Raw genomic sequence first — 20,685 nt, 5'->3', positions numbered from 1 at the left:
TAACCCTGTGTTTCCGTTAGACACTCGGTAGCGCGCGGTGGGCGGGGTCAGCACCCGTCAGGCACTGTGAGGACTGAGCGCGTGCTGTCAGGAACACCTGGTGATGGCCGGTGAACACTTCACGAGACTGACGGGACTCTTTTGTCTCCTCCTCTAAATGTAGCCACCGTACAGACACACACAGCAACGTTTAACCGTGAAGAAGTGACGTCAACCCGGTGAGAGAAGCAAACCTGACGGCAACAGGAGACCGGAGCCGGGATGAGGAGTGTCAGAGACGATGGAGAGGTGACGGAGGAGTCGGTTAATCGGTTTACAACAGGTAGGACCAGTTTAATGCTTTTAAACTTCATGTTAACGGTTTTTAACGTGTTTCAACTGTCGAGACATCTGAAGGTCTGTGTGAGGGTCACAGTGCTGCTGTCTAAGGGACTGTTCTCTATTCACCACGGTCAGAGAGGAGGCTCGAGTCTGACTGTGGTTATGTGTTTGTTTATTTATTGTGAGCCTCCCTCCACCCTAAATGACGTAGTAGATGTTTAAAACTTTGATGTTTGAAAGTTAAAAGTTGGAGATGAAATAATGGAAAAAGCCTCAGTTTTTCACTCTCGTCATGCAGACAGTTTATTTTTGAAATGAGACGTAGATCAAAGTGATTTTGATGACATCACCATTTTAAGCTCAGATTTGATTATGTGTTTTTTTTCTGATGGAAGTGTTTGTCACACATGATGTGTTCAAGGACTGTCAGAAATTGAGAACTCCAACAACACTTCCTGTCCTCACAGTCTCAAGCTGTGATCACTGGTATCGTTTTTGCAATTTTAAAAGAAAACATGGGGGCTTCAAAGATTTAAAAATCAGCAGTAAAATAAATACAATATACAAGCATGTAAACCTGTAGCCCCTCCCCTCAGCCAAAATAAACAACACAAGCCCCTCCCCCAGTGCTTAAAGAATTATTTATCATGCCTCCCTCTTTTTGCACCTCCCTGCAGCTGCACTAGAGGAGGGACACTTTACTGAAGAGTGACAACAAGAGTGGAAACAAGATTCTGGAAACAGTTTAATGTAGTTTGACTTGTTTTTGGTTCATATATCTAAACTGTTACACTCATTTAGTCAAAGATGACGTACAGCTGGAAACCTGCAAACACTAGCCCCTTTTTAAACAGGAACTGTGCAAATCTGCAGGAAAGCCCAGTCAGTCTTTTTTCAGCATTGGCAGTATAAAAACAAAATCGGGGAGTGCAGCAAAATGCCGCCTACCTACTTTTGTTTATACAGAATGTGCCTTTTTCGGGGCAATGGGGGGCGTGAGCAAGTAACAAAACGTGTAGCTCAGCGTGTGACGTAAACAGTGACGTGGGAGGGAAGCCGCGGCTGGTCAGTCCTTCGGCGATTCTCTCGTAAGTCGGCCCGTTCTTCACCGTCCCCGTCATCTGACCGTTAATGGCCTCTTCGTTTGCGAGGACAAGGAGGGCGCACAATTGACCTATGGCTAAGCCCCGCCCTCAAACGCGATGAGCCAATCACAGTGCGTATAGCCATTCCCATACACTGGGACATTCTCTGCCTGGACGTCCATTGAAATGCATTACAGAAAGTCAGTTCTGTATTTTGTATTTTTTTACACTTTAAACCACATCTCAAGCGAGAAAAGTGTCTCCTTTGGATAAAGTTGTGTGGTAACGTTAGACCACAACATCAACTCAACGTGAATAAGATTAACAATGATGTCTACATCTGTTCTAAGGTAAGTCAACATTGTGTTTGAGGCAACATATTGTCACTTTGCTGGAAAGAAATATAAAGTTATCTTTAACATCTCTAGCTAATGCTAGCTAAAGTTAGCCTAACGTTAGCTCCTAGCTGCGGCTTATGATATCTACCGTACTGTCTCCGATGATAAATAAGACTCACAGAAGGCAAACTAAAACGCCCTCATTTCTTGATAGAGTTTAAAGATTGTAAAGGCAGGTCGTAGTTTTGTGCTTTTTGTCATCTTTGTCCCACACCAGAAATCCCTGACCAAGTGCTGGTATTCATCGACTTCAGAGTGAGACCAGGTAGATTAAGCGTCATCTATCAGTGAGGATTACACATTACAACCATCTGAAACTTCTCTTGGTCAGAATTCCTTCAGTGTTGATTGTTGAGGTGCTGAATTATCCTCAGAGTCTCTTCCTCTCAGAAACAAACACACCAGCTGATTTAAACTGGTAAAAGCCAGTGCTGCTTGTTGCCGAGGGGCTAATTACAGTGGTTGATGCAAAAATATGACTGTGTATCCAGAGTCAGTGTTTGGTTTGTCCACTCTGGGCTACTGTAGAAACATGGCGGTGCAACATGGTGATCTCTGTAGACAAGGACCTGCTCCCTGTGTAGATATTAACAGCTCATTCTGAGGGAACAAGAAAACAACCATTCTGATGAAACACTGACAAATACACACTGTTAAGATTAATTTAAATCCTTCACCCCGGAGCTTTAAAGCGTTGCGTTGACATCGCTGCAGGTTTTCAGTCAGGACATGATGTGTCAGATGACGTGTGAGGAAGGCAGCAGGTCTCATAATATATGGACGGAGGAATGTGGAGCTCACAGGAAGAGTAAACAGTCACTGGTGCCAAAACGTGTAAACAAGCAGCTTTACATCCAACAAACAGTGAAATGTGGCGTCTCTGAAAAATGGTGTGTGTTTACAGCCTCACATTTACATTTCAGGACCTCTGGGAAAATATGAAACCATGAAATAAGCTGTAGGTAAACTTTACCTTTAAATCAGCTTCACATCCTGGATCAAGTTCATTGGACAGATCAGACAGGCCACAGATCATGTGACACAGCACTGTGTTCCCTTCAGACGGGTTAAAATAGGAGGAAACACAAGTGCAGCAGCTTCATAAGACACAGACCAGACAGTCTAAATCTATATGATACATTAATCTATATGATACAAGACATTCATGTCGTTAAGTTTTTCTTTTTGTTCCATTTGTGCCAACAAACTGTCCTTTCACTGCGTGCTGACTCTGTGACGATTTCATGTGGAGAACACACAGGTGTAGGAGTCAGTTTAAAATGATCAGTCCATTAATTAATCACTGGCTCAGCAGACAAGTGATCAGATAATCAATCATTCAAGTCATTTTTAAAGCAAAGAACATTAAAGATTTGCTGCTTTTTTCACTTTTAAACGACTGTTAATTAAATAAAGTTTTTTTTTAGTGTTTATCAGACAAAACACAAAATTTGAAGACAGAATCTGGAAAGTTGTGAGCGACATTTTTTTTGTTTTACTATTTTCTTACATGTTATAAACTAACTGGTTCATTGGGTCAGTTTATTTTCTGTATTTATTTATCCACTATTTTATATCTTAATGTTTTTATATCGTATCTACCCAGTTGAGCTTTTATGTGTTCAAATCCAAACATTCAAATTTTCAATTCAACCTTTTCCCACGTGAGCTGACGAAGGTTTCTGTGCGATGACGTCGCTTCATATAAACCGTCTAACCGCTCTAACGTGTCTCTCTGTCATTGAGCTCAGACGTCTTTTAAAATTATATCTGTCTTCCAAATTGTTTCTGTGTTGCTTGGCAACAGTCCAGTCCCGGTGCGGTTGCAGAACTGTTTGTGTGGGCGGAGCCTAATAACTCTGTTGCTGCTCTTTACAGTTAATAAATGAGCCTGAAGAGCTGTTGTATCAAAGTGATATCCCACTGAAGGTTTTGCTGTTGGACTGAATATCAGACCTGATTATCTACGACTGGATCACAGCCGTGCAGATATTCAGTCCAACAGCACGACCTCCAGTAATAAAATGTCAGAGAACAGTTTGCTTCATCCTGTAGGCTCGCAGTAGGTGTCTTCTTTACGGCTCCTACATCAGAATGAAGTCCAGGTGTTTGAAGCGTTCACAGACAGACACAGTATTAGCCTTCTGACCTCACTTTGCCTTATCTTGTAGTTTTAATTGGTCGTTGCAGAGCAGAGTCTTTGCAGCTCTGAATCCTCACAAAGTTCACAGAAACCTGAATCCTGCGACCTTGAGTTTCACCTCAACAAGCACTTTTTCCTCCGTATCATCTGCTGTGTGTGTGTGTGTGTGTGTGTTGCGTAACTGTCAGGATTACCTCTTTTTTTTTCTCGATGCCATTTGGCTGGCGCTTTCATCCCGAGCTCCTCGTGGACTTGAGAGTGCATACATGTTGTTGTGATCCGGTGGGAGTCGAACTTCTATCTCTGGCGCTGTTAACGCGGCGCTCTACATGTTGACCTCCTCAGGAGAATACACCCCGACCTTGTTAGTACTGTACGCAGTACGAAAACATGCTGCAGGGTCGAGACGCAGACGACAGGATGTTAATGGTTGATTACATTTTTAAATGGAATCCAAGGTTAGCTGTTATTCAGTGGAGGATACAGTGAGCAGCTGTGTCTTACAGTTGGTATAGTAAAGCCTGTGTGTAACTGTAACTTCATGAGACTTGACTCGTGTGCAGATGCAATGACTCCTAGATATATGGTCATATACAGAACAGATCCTCCATGTTTACACACTAAAGGGACTGAAACAGGCTCAAACAGCGTCTCTGTGCCGGCGTCCTCTAGTCCATTATCCAGGTTGCACAGGAAGGCAATCCAGGCACTCCAAAAATACAGAAAAGCAGGAAGGAAGTATTAAAAAGCCTTTATTGTGGTGGTGAAATCATTAAAGAGCCAACATGTTTGGGCCAGTCCAGGCCTTTGTCAGGGCTTCAAAAACATAACACAACACAACAAAGCTACGACCTCATGAGTAAATACATTTCAATAATGGCAGAATGGAACGAATCGATTACAGAGTGAAAGAATTCTCTGTCAACATCAGGGTGTATTTAATGGCCACACAAACAACCACCATCTACAATGCTGCCTCCATTTAAAGGTACAATATTACGACCTCCTCCACCGTCGCCTCGTTTGTTGTTGTGTGAAACATCTGACTCCGCCCTCTAGAGCCATCTGTTGGCTGTATCTGTGACACTACCATATAAGATGGATGCTGCGTCTCCACTAACCCCAACTGTACAGAAGTGAAACTAAAATATCCTGGATATGGCAGCAGCCATCTTGTTCTGGTGACGTCATTTGGAGCAAGTTTCCTGCCCATACTCACGTCCAACCAATCGCAAGCAGCGCCGCTGAATGTGAGCCCACTGAATGGCTCACACAGTTGTCAATTATGTTGTTAAATCACTGTTTTATAGCGTTGAGTAACTAATTAACTAACTAACTAATTATGGAGTGGCTGTGGCTCAGAGGTAGAGCAGGTTGTCCACCAATTGGAAGATCGGCGGTTCGATCCCCGGCTCCTCCTGTTTGCATATCTAAGTATCCTTGATCAAGAAACTGAACCCCAAACTGCTCCTGATGGCTGTTCAGTCGATGTGTGAGTGTGTGTGCATCAGGGGCGACTGCTCTGAGACAACAAGGGAGGCTGAACTTCCCCTAAAATTCATAGAAGAAATGGTCAAATATGCATTATTGAATTTACATTAAAATAAGAATTCACGTTGCATTAAACGTGCGCTAGGATGCGTTTAACATCACGACCTCCCTGCAAGCATTCCTATGAGACAGCGCTGAGCAGGTTTGTTTCATGCAGCAAAGCGAGACGCTCATTGGATAAATGCGACAAAATGGAGCAGTAGGCGGGAGAGGACGCTCAGTGTCTGCATGGTGATTGGAGGAATTGTCTAAAAGGCTGAATCCCTTTGTGACTGACAGCACTTTGGAAATACACACCGGCCGCATTTCGAGCTCAGTCCCATCTTGATGTTTTTGAGTGGAGTCTTCTGACAGAGTGCCGTCCAGAGTTCCTTATTTCCATAAGTTATGATGTAAACTTAAAGTGAGCTTCCCCTGTTTGAAAGACCAGCAGCCGCCACTGGTGTGAATGGTTACTGAGTAGCAGGTGGCACCTTGTACGGTAGCCTCGGCCACCAGTGTGTGAATGGGTGAATGTGACGTGTAATTTTAAAATGCTTTAAAAGGTCAGAAGACAATAAAAGTGCTTAACAAGTGCAGGTTTATTTACCATCTGTATAGTAGCAGGAACCAATAGGAGGTCGTCACATGACCCAGATGGCGACACGTCAGGTGAAACAAATAGAAAATGTAGAAAAATAAGTTATTAGAAACACAGAGTAACATGAGATGAGATAAATCTCAACACACACAGGCTGTGAGAAATATGGTGAAGCCTGTAGAACAGAGACAGTGAAGTCTTTATCCTCATTAAGATCAGGATACTGATTTGTCAGCTGTCATGTCGTGGATACTTTGAAACTTTACCGTTCTTTATGTTTCAACAATCCTGCGATGAACGTTTGGTTATGTTGAGGTACAAAAACCCCCTGTTCATGGTGAGGAAAAGATCAGGTTTAGGACTAAAACACCTGGTTCTGGTGGCACCATCTCCGCTGGAAACGCAGCAATATCTCTGTAACCGAATATATTCGGCCGAATATTGCAAAAAAACACACATTCGGCATTAGGTGGAATAAGTGAAAAGCAAGGCCGAATAATAGCAGCGTGTTTTGATAACGCAATCAAACAGCATGCGGTGACGGACGGATTAAAATGTCGGCAGTGTGGCGATATTTTAGTCTGTCAATGCACTCGCATTTGCGACTAAAAATAGTTTTGAGCGGGCAAATTAAATCATTCAGCACGCTGTGTGAGTACAGATTTCAACCAGCAGCAGAAACGAAACGGCGCATCCCGCCGGTTGTGGGTTGAACGGGGTGACGGAGAAGTCCGGCTCCAGGTGAATAACTTGTTGTCATGACTGCCCAAATGTACCTGAACAGCCGAGCCGTGGCGACACACAGTATGTGGCGTATCAGAGGAGAAACGAGCCGTTCACATTTCTCTCTTTGTGCCCACAAACCTCACCGCACTTTAGGGACTGTTTTTTATTTATGAAGGGACTGTTCTTTACTTGTCAGGGGAGGAGGGTGGCTGGTTGATTCTTATTTTATTTATTTATTTTATTTTGAATCCCCCCTATGTTAATCACTTATTGATGCTGTTTTTGAAGTATGAATAAGTCAATAAGTAATTTATTCCATTGAAATATCATTGATGTATTATAGAAAAGTGATTTATCTTTTTATAAATGACAAAAGGCACATCTGTCTCATTTTTGCTGTGGTATCCTGATACTACTCAGAACCATGATACTTTCACTGGTATCGTACTGTGGGATCCAATTTTGGTACCGTGACAACACTAATCTGGAGGGTTCATCTGCAAAAACTAATGAAAAACTAAAAAACGGCATTCGGTATTCGGTACTCAGTATTCGGCCAAGCGATTAATATTATTCGGCTTTGGCTTCGGCCATAGATTTTCATTTCGGTGCATCCCTACCCTCAACCATCTCCTCCACGTCCTGATGACACAGTCAGCTCAGTTACTGCGCCACTTCAGAAACGTTTCTGTGATACAGATGAGATGTACAAATTTAACGTATGTGTGGTTCACAGAAACGTACGATAGCAACGTTTCCTCCTGGTGACTGAGCTGCTGTGTGGCTGTGATGTAATGTCTCTCTATGTGCCGTGTTTATTAATTTATGGAGAAAATAATCAGCAAATTAATTCAGTAAAATAATTGTTGGCTGCATAACTGTTGACTCAGACAGTATTTTTCTTCCGCTGTGATTTTTAATGGAAGAACAAATTTCTCCGTGCATGTTGGAGTAACGAGGCAACTTAGGTGAACTTTAAAACTGAGTCTGTGCGATTCACTGAGTGACAAAGAAGCTTTTCATTTTTCAAAATGTTTTCCAAGCTGAGATCATCAAGCTTCACACAATCTACCTTGGAAAAATTGTTTTTCTGTGCAGAAGTATTTATGAGTCCAAACTCACAGCAGGGTTTTAGGAACTCACCAAGGTCTGAATTTATTCACAATTTAATCATTTGTCCTTACTGATACAAAGCAACAAATATTATGTAAGTAGAGTTACCTCACCTCACCTCCTCTGCCTCCTCTGTCCGTCCTCAGTAACTGTGGCCGTGGTGTGTTCATGGACATGTGGAATTTGGTTCACAGTGTTAATTGTTTGTTAAGTGTCGTTCATTATTGGCTGTCTGGCAGGACGGCAGCAGAGTCAAGTGGTGAAGACGTTAATCGATTGGCTCAGACACAGTGACTCACTTAGCGTCCTGCTCCCTCTGTCGCTCTGAGAGGCTCTTTATGTGGCGTGTGAAACACATGCATCATCGTGTCGGGTTAAACTGGTGGAGGCCTCATAAAGCTACAAGTTTACACTTATAAAGATGAACTTAAGATAAGAATAACAGCCTCTGATGTGAAATACAACAAGTGTGAAAAACACAGAGGCAACAAACAGATGGTTCATTTATGTTCTATAATTTTTTTCCTTAAAAAAATGTATTTTAAATCTTTAAAATGTCAAAAATGAGCTCTGTTCTCAGAGAAATATTTCAGAAATGCAAATGTAATCAGACCACAAAGATATGAGAAAGGCACCCATCATTAATAATGATAAACTTTATCTATATATCACTTGTCATACAAGAAATGCAGCACAAAGTGCTTCACATGAAAATAATGAACTTAAAAAAGACTTAAAACCATGAATCATTAAATCCAGTAAGATCCAACATTTTAAAGAGCTGCAGCAGCATGAAGCATAGAAAGAGTGTCAGATCTGTATGAGGAGAGTCAGAGCGATTTAAATTCTAAAGTCAGCAGATAAAAATATTTAGCGAGCAGCTTCTCTGATATCTGCAGGTCGTGTGGTCACAGTTTGATAAAGGCTGCGTCCCTGATCTTCCTCCAATAAACCAGCAGCAGATGATCGCAGTGTTCTTGGAGGCAAATAGTTACCAAGGGAGTTAGTGATGTAGCTCGGTCCCAGCCCATGGAGGGCTTTGTATACAAGGGGGAGGAGCTTAACATCAACTGTTAATGTAACAGGAAGTCAGTGCAGAGCAGCTCAGACTGGCCTCATGTGCGCTCTCCTCTTGGTTCTGCTTCATAGCTGCAGAGTTTCAGTCAGCTCAAGTCTCTCAGTAAAAAGTGCGTCACAGTCGAGTCGGCTTCAAATAAAGACATGAGTCAGTTTCTCTGCATCTGTTTCGTTTAGAAGTGGCCGCACCTTAGCTGTTTCTGTTTCTGAGGTGTCGTCACCGTCATCATTACACACAGGTTTGTTGCCTTTGGTATCACAAAAATGTCGTATCAGTCGATGTCGATATTTGTCACACTAAAAGGTCAAATCATTATTTCTTTAAAGGCTGATTTTTGCTCCTGAGTGACGGTTTATTGTGTTTAAACTTTAATTTACTGTCACAACATTTGTCAAACAGTTTCACAAATCTGAGGTCAGCTGAAAACAATTATGATCCAAATAGTGTCAATAAATAAAACAATAAATAGACAAAGACTTAATTCAGGTCAGCGGCATGTCACACTCTGCACACATGTTTCAAACATTCTGTAAGTGTTTCAGCTGACGATGGAAACAAAACAAACAGAAAACGGTCCAGCGTCTCTTATTAAACCCACAGATTTCTCTCGTTTTAAACATGGTTGGAAACATTTGGAATAATCAAAGTACACACCTTAAGGTAACACATAAGATGGTCGTGTCGTTGTTTTACATTTCATATGCAGATAAATTAGATATAATATCTATAAGTATGTCATTAGTGTAAGGATGATGATGAAGGTAATATCTGTATTCGACCCCGGCACACTGATGAATGATTTGGCTCCATATCAGTGTGTGTGTGTGTGTGTGTGTGTGTGTGTGTGTGTGTGTTTTGTTTGAATGCATCTTTGTGAGTTTCATGACAGGCGCATTTTGTTATTCTCCTCGGCGAGCGGCACTCGGCCAGCATCTGAAAGCGGACAATGTGCGGCAGGAGCCAGGGAGGAGGAGAGGAAATCCCACCCAGTGTTTGTCCACTAACTGTGTCTTTGCTGTCTTCCTGCTCGCAGCACAACACAACAAGGTGCCCTTTGCAGTTTATTGCAGCGTCTTTAATGCGCTCTGTAGGTGCACTGAATGTTAAAGCTCTCTGCACAGTGACTTTATTTTCTCCACCACTAAAGGCTTCTAATCTATTTTCATAATAGTGACATGAACTCCTGCAGAAATATTAATAGCTCCAAGTAGGAGCCGTAGTGGTGGCGGATAAATGAAACACTTGTGCAGGCTGAATGATGAACTTCAGGAAATTATAATTTTCTCTAAAAGAGATGGGCGGTGATTTTCAAATTAATTCCTGAAGCACACATCAGATAGGGAGAGAAGCACATGCAGTATTATTACCAGTGTTATTAGAATGACCATGACTATTAATCTACAATCATTTGGACATTGTGTTAAGGACAGAGTGAAATATGACCCACGGCCCACTTACTGATGTCCACGCCGTCTGTTATAGAAATATGTTCTTAATGAACGTCGTCCGGACTCAGTGCAGATTGTAGCTAATATCTCACCATGAGACTGAGCTCCAGCTCAGCTCGGGCTGACCTAATACATTTCAAACCGGTCTGATATGACCAGAAAACACCGAATCTTACCAGGTGTTGCATTGACTCAGCAGTCGCTCCTGAGTGACACATGATGACACCGTGTCCCAGGGACAAACTGTTGTAACGTGTAATGTCAGAGCTCTCTGTCCACATCGAATCTATTAAACCTGCACTTCTGTTACATCATTTTAACAAACCAAGTAGCTTCAGCTGTGAGCTCCACATCAGACTGGAGACGCCACCGTACCTGCTGTCTGCCCATGTTCTCAGCTAGGGCTGGGCGATATGACAAATTAGAAGAGAACCATTTTGTTATTAATTTAAGAAGATAGAACTGGAACAAAATAAGTGACACAGTTTGACGTGTCAGCCCAGAGAGACTAACTCTGCCATGTTGTCCTAAAAACACATGAACCTTCTCGTAAACAAACACAACGTGTGTGCAGGTCGACACACTGACCAGGAGACAGGATGAGTTTCACTGACTCAGTTCAGAGTTAAAAGTGTGTGTGTCAGCATTGTTTCCCCATCAGGGCTTTTGGAGACGTAAAGACAACAAACATTTCCTGTGTGTGTGTGTGTGTGGGGGTGTGTGTGTGTGTGTGTGTGTGTGTGTAAAGGGTATCTCACTGAAGAGGGAAAACATGTAGGGGAAACTGGAGGTCAAAGGGGAAGGCCAGGGGCGGAACACCAAACTCTGGGCCCTGTGCATCAGCAGTCTCTGTGGGCCTCAGCCCATCCTCTCCTGATCCATGTCTCTCTCACACACCTTTAGAACATTATTTTACAAAGTCACTTTGCTTTATTTTGTAACTTCTTTTCTGTTTTTGAACCCTGATTTCTCTTTGTTGGGTAAAGACATGACAGTGTACGTTGGTGCTCCTGCAGCAGACACTCGCTCAGCTTCATCCTAGTGCAGAGGGACTAAACAATTTTTCGCCTGTAAGGGACTGTTCTTTACTTGTCGGGGGGGGGGGGGGGGGGGGGTGACTTCAAGTTAAAAGTTAAAGATGAAATCCTGGAGTTGAAAAAAGCCTCAGTTTTTCACTCTTGTCGTGCAAACCGTTTATTTTTGGTGAAATATCACTGTTTAAGCTGAGATTTGGTTACGGTCTATTATCTGATGTTCGTTGCACATGATGTGTTCAAGGACTGTTTGCTATTTGAAAATCCAATGACATAAGCCCCTCCCCGGTGCTTAAAAAATGATTTAATCATCTGTCCCCCTTTTTGCACCACCCCTTCTCTTCTCGTAAATAACGAGCAGTCCCTGAAGCCTCCTACAGACCGAGATTTTATCAGTCTGATAAGTTTAGTGCAGCTACACTGTGTCACATGGATCTAACAAACTTGTGTACGACAGGTTTATCATTGATAAAAATAATAAAATGTCATAAAAAATATAGATAAAATATCTGTAAAATATTTTTAAAAAGTCTGAAAAATGTTGATAAAATATAAGAAAATAAGTTGAAAAAATGTCCATAAAAAATAAATTAAAAAAAAAACGTCCAAAAAATATTACAAAAATGTTGGTAGAATATTTGAAGAATATCCTTCGTCCATCTTGACTCGATCATGGTCAGAGCTGGAGGACACATCAGAAGGTTTTCCTCACATTTCTTTTAGCGCTTTAGTTTTGCCTCCATGGCGAGCTGCTATCTGTCTGTGTGATTGGCTCATTTCATGCTGCGTTTCTATTGGTTGGTTAGTAGACATAGGTGGTGACAGTCACACTGTCAGAATTTGATCCCAGGCTGTCTTTGATCACAGACCGTGACAACGACCATCCTTGAACCTCTTTGACTGTGACGTAGGACCATCGTGTTAGAGCCATGCGAAAGATATGATTTATTCCGCCAGTTTAAATTTAGTTGTGGCACTAATTAATTAGAAATAAAAACTTTTCATTTCAGGCTGTTTGAGGGCCCCCCTCCCACTGGGGCCCTTGGTAATCAGTCCCACTCCCCCCCCTCACTTCGACGCCCCTGGGCTGCTGTCTGTATTTTACTGCTGCATCTTCTCTCTGCACATTTCTGTATCTGACCACTCAAAGATCAGACATGTGTCCATGAGGTCATCAAACTGAGCTCTGTGCTGACTCACTGTGCTGCTGACTGGATAGAAACACATGTCGACTGAAATCTTTCACTTCACTTCATTTTGCTTCAACTAGTTTATCCTGTAGAAAAACTGGAGTGACAGTTGTGCACCTGTTTGGAGCGTCTGCAGCTTCCAGCAGAGGGCAGTGTGTGTGTGTGTCCGTGTCCGTGTGTGTATGTGTGTGTGTGTGTGTGTCACTGAACATCATTTACCCTGTTGAGTGTGTGTGTGTGTGTGTGTGTGTGTGTGTGTGTGTGTGTGATGATATTCAACATCTTTACCTTAGAAATCCTGAGTCATCCTCCACCTTCATTTGCATCAGTGTGTGTGAGTGTTTCATGTAAACCTGCACAGGACTGAAACTACTGATCACACCTGCAGTCAGTCAGTCAGTCAGTCAGTCAGTGGCCTCTGATACACAGATTGTACTTATTACTGATCTCTGATTTGCATCACAGAGACATTTATCCTCCTTTTATTTGTCATTTATTCACTTTTTCTCCGCTGCTGACTTTGTGTCCCCTCAGGGGTCGATAAAGTCTTTTTATTTGGACATGATGAGGAATATTTATGGGGGCAGCAGGAGCCCAGAGGTGTGTGTGAGGGTTGCTGGTTCAGATCTGAGCGCAGTCACGTGCCCTTGAGCAGGCAGCCTCAGGTGGCTGCTGTGAATAAACGTGTGTTGTGAGCAGACTGATGAACAGTGTGTGTGCTCAGTCAGCCTTCCCCGTTTAAATGAGGGGGGAAACTTCCACACTTCGCTCGCTGCACTGGAATTCTCATTTCACATGTCAGGCGGTTTGTTGTGTCGTGCAGGTTTCCAGGTCAGCTTACTCTAAGTGAGCAGGTGGGATTTACTGTGCGGCTCCGTGCTGGGGCTCGTGGTTGTTGAGGATTGATTCTGTCAAACTCTAGGCCGCCCTGGCATCCATTATCTCCACGCCAAACACACACACAAGGTGCCAAAACGAACAATTTGTGACAAGGTGCGCCCACACGGCTGCTGGTTACTGTGCTGCAGGAGTGGGAGCCTGCAGATGGTGGGTTCAGGGACAGGTGGACTTTTTGGATACGGACTCAGTTGTAGCATTGTTTAGTTTGAACCAATCTAGGTTTCGGCACTGGACTGAAAAATACTGACGCATTTGATTGGATTTTTACACCTACCCTTTATAAACAGACCTCCCACAGGCCAACACATCCTCACTGTGACCTCGTCACATGTCCACGTTTGGTCATGCACTTTCCACGTCCACATATGACGTCCAAGGTACCCTGGGTGTGTTGGTTGTTGATGTTCTGGGACGCCGTGTCAGCTTCAGTGCTGTGCAAACATAGTGTCTCACATGTTGATTTGTGTTTAGCTGCAGATAAAAACAAGGCGATAAGAAGTTTCCAATAATGATTGTGTTTCTGAGCGTATTGTTTGTAGACAGAAGCTGCAGCGTGAGCACACTTCCTGTTGTCTGAGTCACTGCTGCTCTGATGGAGCCAGTTTCAGGACAATGGAAGGTCAAAGATCAGGCCTGGTACCAAACCTCAGAACATGAAACAAAAAACATGCTGCAGATGGTCATCTGCTGTCCGCAGTGGGACGGGGAGAGATTATCACCACACTGAGAGTTGAATTTCACAGTCCAGTGTTTACCCAGCCAGAAGAAAATGTTGCCATTGTATGTTTCTGCAAACCACGAATACGTTACATCTGCACGTTTCTTACAAATCACATCAGTGTCTCCAAAGTCTAGTTCAGACCAAAGATTCAGGACAAGACGAGTTGAAACAAACAACTATCCTTTAATGAATTCAAATTCAAATTCAAACTCCTGTCAACGCTCCGTTCTGTACTGTTGAAAAAGCTGAAGGTTCACAGGAAGTGACCACCATGAGACGGCGCATCATCTCTAGTCAACAACTCTCTGTGCTTCTGATCTGTAACGTTGACAGGAAGTGACCGCCATGAGACGGCGCATCATCTCTAGTCAACAACTCTCTGTGCTTCTGATCTGTAACGTTGACAGGAAGTGACCGCCATGAGACGGTGTATCATCTCTAGTCAACAACTTTCTGTGCTTCTGATCTGTAACGTTGACAGGAAGTGACCGCCATGAGACGGCGTATCATCTCTAGTCAACAACTCTCTGTGCTTCTGATCCGTAACGCTGACAGGAAGTGACCGCCATGAGACGGCGCATCATCTCTAGTCAACGACTCTCTGTGCTTCTGATCCGTAACGCTGACAGGAAGTGACCACCATGAGACGGTGTATCATCTCTAGTCAACAACTTTCTGTGCTTCTGATCTGTAACGTTGACAGGAAGTGACAACCATGAGACGGCGCATCATCTCTAGTCAACGACTCTCTGTGCTTCTGATCTGTAACGCTGACAGGAAGTGAGCACCATGAGACGGCGGTGTATCATCTCTAGTCAACAACTCTCTGTGCTTCTGATCTGTAACGTTGACAGGAAGTGACCACCATGAGACGGCGTATCATCTCTAGTCAACGACTCTGTGCTTCTGATCTGTAACGCTGACAGGAAGTGACCACCATGAGACGGCGTATCATCTCTAGTCAACGACTCTGTGCTTCTGATCTGTAACGTTGACAGGAAGTGACCTCAGTGAGATGGCGTATCACCTCTAGTCAACAACTCTCTGCGCTTCTGATCTGTAACGTTGACAGGAAGTGACCACCATGAGACGGCGGTGTATCATCTCTAGTCAACGACTCTCTGTGCTTCTGATCTGTAACGTTGACAGGAAGTGACCGCCATGAGACGGTGTATCATCTCTAGTCATCAACTCTGTGCTTCTGATCTGTAACGTTGACAGGAAGTGACCGCCATGAGACGGTGTATCATCTCTAGTCAACAACTCTCTGTGCTTCTGATCTGTAACGTTGACAGGAAGTGACCACCATGAGACGGCGCATCATCTCTAGTCAACAACTCTCTGTGCTTCTGATCTGTAACGTTGACAGGAAGTGACCGCCATGAGACGGTGTATCATCTCTAGTCATCAACTCTGTGCTTCTGATCTGTAACGTTGACAGGAAGTGACCACCATGAGACGGTGTATCATCTCTAGTCATCAACTCTGTGCTTCTGATCTGTAACGTCGACAGGAAGTGACCACCATGAGACGGCGTATCATCTCTAGTCAACGACTCTGTGCTTCTGATCTGTAACGCTGACAGGAAGTGACCGCCATGAGACGGCGTATCATCTCTAGTCAACGACTCTGTGCTTCTGATCTGTAACGTTGACAGGAAGTGACCACCATGAGACGGCGCATCATCTCTAGTCAACGACTCTGTGCTTCTGATCTGTAACGCTGACAGGAAGTGACCGCCATGAGACGGCGTATCATCTCTAGTCAACGACTCTGTGCTTCTGATCTGTAACGTTGACAGGAAGTGACCGCCATGAGACGGCGTATCATCTCTAGTCAACGACTCTCTGTGCTTTTGATCTGTAACGTTGACAGGAAGTGACCACCATGAGACGGCGGTGCATCATCTCTAGTCAACAACTCTCTGTGCTTCTGATCTGTAACGTTGACAGGAAGTGACCACCATGAGACGGCGGTGTATCATCTCTAGTCAACAACTCTCTGTGCTTCTGATCTGTAACGTTGACAGGAAGTGACCGCCATGAGACGGCGTATCATCTCTAGTCAACGACTCTGTGCTTCTGATCTGTAACGCTGACAGGAAGTGACCGCCATGAGACGGCGTATCATCTCTAGTCAACGACTCTGTGCTTCTGATCTGTAACGTTGACAGGAAGTGACCGCCATGAGACGGCGTATCATCTCTAGTCAACGACTCTCTGTGCTTTTGATCTGTAACGTTGACAGGAAGTGACCACCATGAGACGGCGGTGCATCATCTCTAGTCAACGACTCTCTGTGCTTCTGATCTGTAACGTTGACAGGAAGTGACCGCCATGAGACGGCGTATCATCTCTAGTCAACGACTCTGTGCTTCTGATCTGTAACGCTGACAGGAAGTGACCGCCATGAGACGGCGTATCATCTCTAGTCAACGACTCTGTGCTTCTGATCAGTAACGTTGACAGGAAGTGACCGCCATGAGACGGCGTATCATCTCTAGTCAACGACTCTCTGTGCTTTTGATCTGTAACGTTGACAGGAAGTGACCACCATGAGACGGCGGTGCATCATCTCTAGTCAACGACTCTCTGTGCTTTTGATCTGTAACGTTGACAGGAAGTGACCACCATGAGACGGCGGTGCATCATCTCTAGTCAACGACTCTCTGTGCTTCTGATCTGTAACGTCGACAGGAAGTGACCACCATGAGACGGCGCATCATCTCTAGTCAACAACTCTCTGTGCTTCTGATCTGTAACGTTGACAGGAAGTGACCACCATGAGACGGCGGTGTATCATCTCTAGTCAACAACTCTCTGTGCTTCTGATCTGTAACGTTGACAGGAAGTGACCACCATGAGACGGCGTATCATCTCTAGTCAACGACTCTGTGCTTCTGATCTGTAACGCTGACAGGAAGTGACCACCATGAGACGGCGTATCATCTCTAGTCAACGACTCTGTGCTTCTGATCTGTAACGCTGACAGGAAGTGACCACCATGAGACGGCGTATCACCTCTAGTCAACAACTCTCTGCGCTTCTGATCTGTAACGTTGACAGGAAGTGACCACCATGAGACGGCGGTGTATCATCTCTAGTCAACGACTCTCTGTGCTTCTGATCTGTAACGTTGACAGGAAGTGACCGCCATGAGACGGTGTATCATCTCTAGTCATCAACTCTGTGCTTCTGATCTGTAACGTTGACAGGAAGTGACCGCCATGAGACGGTGTATCATCTCTAGTCAACAACTCTCTGTGCTTCTGATCTGTAACGTTGACAGGAAGTGACCACCATGAGACGGCGCATCATCTCTAGTCAACAACTCTCTGTGCTTCTGATCTGTAACGTTGACAGGAAGTGACCGCCATGAGACGGTGTATCATCTCTAGTCATCAACTCTGTGCTTCTGATCTGTAACGTTGACAGGAAGTGACCGCCATGAGACGGCGCATCATCTCTAGTCAACGACTCTCTGTGCTTCTGATCCGTAACGCTGACAGGAAGTGACCACCATGAGACGGCGCATCATCTCTAGTCAACAACTCTCTGTGCTTCTGATCTGTAACGCTGACAGGAAGTGACCGCCATGAGACGGCGTATCATCTCTAGTCAACGACTCTGTGCTTCTGATCTGTAACGCTGACAGGAAGTGACCGCCATGAGACGGCGTATCATCTCTAGTCAACGACTCTGTGCTTCTGATCTGTAACGTTGACAGGAAGTGACCACCATGAGACGGCGCATCATCTCTAGTCAACGACTCTGTGCTTCTGATCTGTAACGCTGACAGGAAGTGACCGCCATGAGACGGCGTATCATCTCTAGTCAACGACTCTGTGCTTCTGATCTGTAACGTTGACAGGAAGTGACCGCCATGAGACGGCGTATCATCTCTAGTCAACGACTCTCTGTGCTTTTGATCTGTAACGTTGACAGGAAGTGACCACCATGAGACGGCGGTGTATCATCTCTAGTCAACAACTCTCTGTGCTTCTGATCTGTAACGTTGACAGGAAGTGACCACCATGAGACGGCGGTGTATCATCTCTAGTCAACGACTCTCTGTGCTTCTGATCTGTAACGTTGACAGGAAGTGACCGCCATGAGACGGCGTATCATCTCTAGTCAACGACTCTGTGCTTCTGATCTGTAACGCTGACAGGAAGTGACCGCCATGAGACGGCGTATCATCTCTAGTCAACGACTCTGTGCTTCTGATCTGTAACGTTGACAGGAAGTGACCGCCATGAGACGGCGTATCATCTCTAGTCAACGACTCTCTGTGCTTTTGATCTGTAACGTTGACAGGAAGTGACCACCATGAGACGGCGGTGCATCATCTCTAGTCAACGACTCTCTGTGCTTCTGATCTGTAACGTTGACAGGAAGTGACCGCCATGAGACGGCGTATCATCTCTAGTCAACGACTCTGTGCTTCTGATCTGTAACGCTGACAGGAAGTGACCGCCATGAGACGGCGTATCATCTCTAGTCAACGACTCTGTGCTTCTGATCTGTAACGTTGACAGGAAGTGACCGCCATGAGACGGCGTATCATCTCTAGTCAACGACTCTCTGTGCTTTTGATCTGTAACGTTGACAGGAAGTGACCACCATGAGACGGCGGTGCATCATCTCTAGTCAACGACTCTCTGTGCTTTTGATCTGTAACGTTGACAGGAAGTGACCACCATGAGACGGCGGTGCATCATCTCTAGTCAACGACTCTCTGTGCTTCTGATCTGTAACGTCGACAGGAAGTGACCACCATGAGACGGCGCATCATCTCTAGTCAACAACTCTCTGTGCTTCTGATCTGTAACGTTGACAGGAAGTGACCACCATGAGACGGCGGTGTATCATCTCTAGTCAACAACTCTCTGTTCAGAGCGCGTCATTCAGGGCGCCTCATTAGATCCATAGTAAGCAACGTACAGCGCTCAGATTCAGTCCCATAAGGTGCCCTCCAAACATGAGGATACGTCAGGGCTGTTGAATGATTAGTTCTTTAAGACGTGATGGATTATTAGATGTTAGTAGTGAAGTGTAAATAATCACATTAATTGAATGTTTAAAATTCCATTAGTTCCAACAGTTTTAAGTCCATATTAAGGAGGTGAAGTAATTCTACCAAAGTGTTTTGATTTGGAAACACATTTATGCAAAGAAATTAACTTTATGAAAATGACTTTTGGATTTCTTTATTTCAAATCAGAGCTGCACTGCTGCAACAGTGAGGTCTGAAACCAGGACTTATGCCAGGGTCACACTACACAATATCAGCCTGATTATAACCTGACGCAGCGTCGTGAGGTGTCGGTTGTTGATTTTCTGTTCATCTTCCACGACTTCTCCCGTCACAGCGTCACTTTGACCAATAGGAACACAGAGCGATCTGTTGCCATGGAAACTGTTGGACAACAACAGCCCAGCCTGTTAGATATTTCCTGTAGGGACGTTAGCACACAGAGTAAAAAGGAAACAGCAGAGGCACTTTATCAACCCGCTGAGTACTGCCATTAGCATCAAGCTAGCAAAGAATGTTCTTTCTTCATAATGGAGGATATAAAGGAATCAAACTTACGGATAGTGTCTGGGCCTTTACTCAGCACAGCTGCAGAGGCTACCAGCTGCATCTCAAACACACCACACCATTTATCACTCTGTTCTTAGTTTGAGTCCTGTTACATTTAATCAAACTCAACACTTCCTGTATCTGTTTCAACTTAAAAGCCCCTCATCATTTGAGCTGTGAGAATCCCTTCATTTTCTAAACAGGGTTTTATTCTGAAACATTTGCAAGAACGTCCTGTGGAGGATTCAGTGACTCCGCCCATTTGTACATTACTGCAGTAACAGTAAAAAGTGTAATGATAACATCTATATATAACATAATCTCTGATTCATTCAGGTCCTGTATGTGTCAAACTATTGTCCCCCCGACAGTCACAACATGTCCACCTGAGGACGTCCCCTTAATACATCATGTACCTGTGTCTGTGTCGCTCTGCAGTCGCACCTTTGGTGATATTTCAGTTCAGTTTGACACAAGGTGCAGATTACTGTTGACTCGTCAGCTGAGCTGTCCAAGAGTTTTGGAAGCTCAGTGGTGTCTTATTTGGTGGTGTTCTGCAGCAGCAGCAGGAAGCAGGAAGCTGCTGCAGGGGCTTGATTACAAGTAAGGGTGCTGAGAAGAGACACAATTACAGCATGTGATAAACGCATTTTTTTTTTTTTTAAAGATATTTTTGGGGGCATTTTTAGCCTTTAATGAACAGGACAGACAAGTGTGAAAGGGGGAGAGAGAGAGGGAGTGACGTGTAGCAAAGGGCCACAGGCTGGAGTCGAACCCGGGCCGCTGCGGCAACAGCCTTGTACATGGGGCGCCT

The 20,685-nt window shown here is 44.3% G+C and overlaps 1 protein-coding gene across 3 annotated transcripts in view; it reads left to right on the top strand.

Annotated features, from left to right (window-relative positions):
- Positions 1 to 68: 68 nt before the first annotated feature.
- The window catches only part of slc4a11 (solute carrier family 4 member 11), a 184,408-nt gene continuing 163,791 nt past the window's right edge, over positions 69 to 20,685 (top strand). For all 3 annotated transcript variants that reach the window (XM_033643534.2, XM_033643531.2, XM_033643529.2), the window contains exon 1: positions 69 to 322. Coding sequence is in view for 2 of the 3 variants with exons in the window: in XM_033643531.2 (XP_033499422.1) it covers positions 262 to 322 (61 nt within the window). In the remaining variant the exon portion in view is untranslated. The remainder of the gene's footprint in view (positions 323 to 20,685) is intronic.

The sequence above is a fragment of the Epinephelus lanceolatus genome, chromosome 15 (genome assembly GCF_041903045.1).
Source record: "Epinephelus lanceolatus isolate andai-2023 chromosome 15, ASM4190304v1, whole genome shotgun sequence".
NCBI classification, from domain to species: domain Eukaryota; kingdom Metazoa; phylum Chordata; class Actinopteri; order Perciformes; family Serranidae; genus Epinephelus; species Epinephelus lanceolatus.
This window is presented reverse-complemented; position numbering and strand designations above follow the sequence as displayed.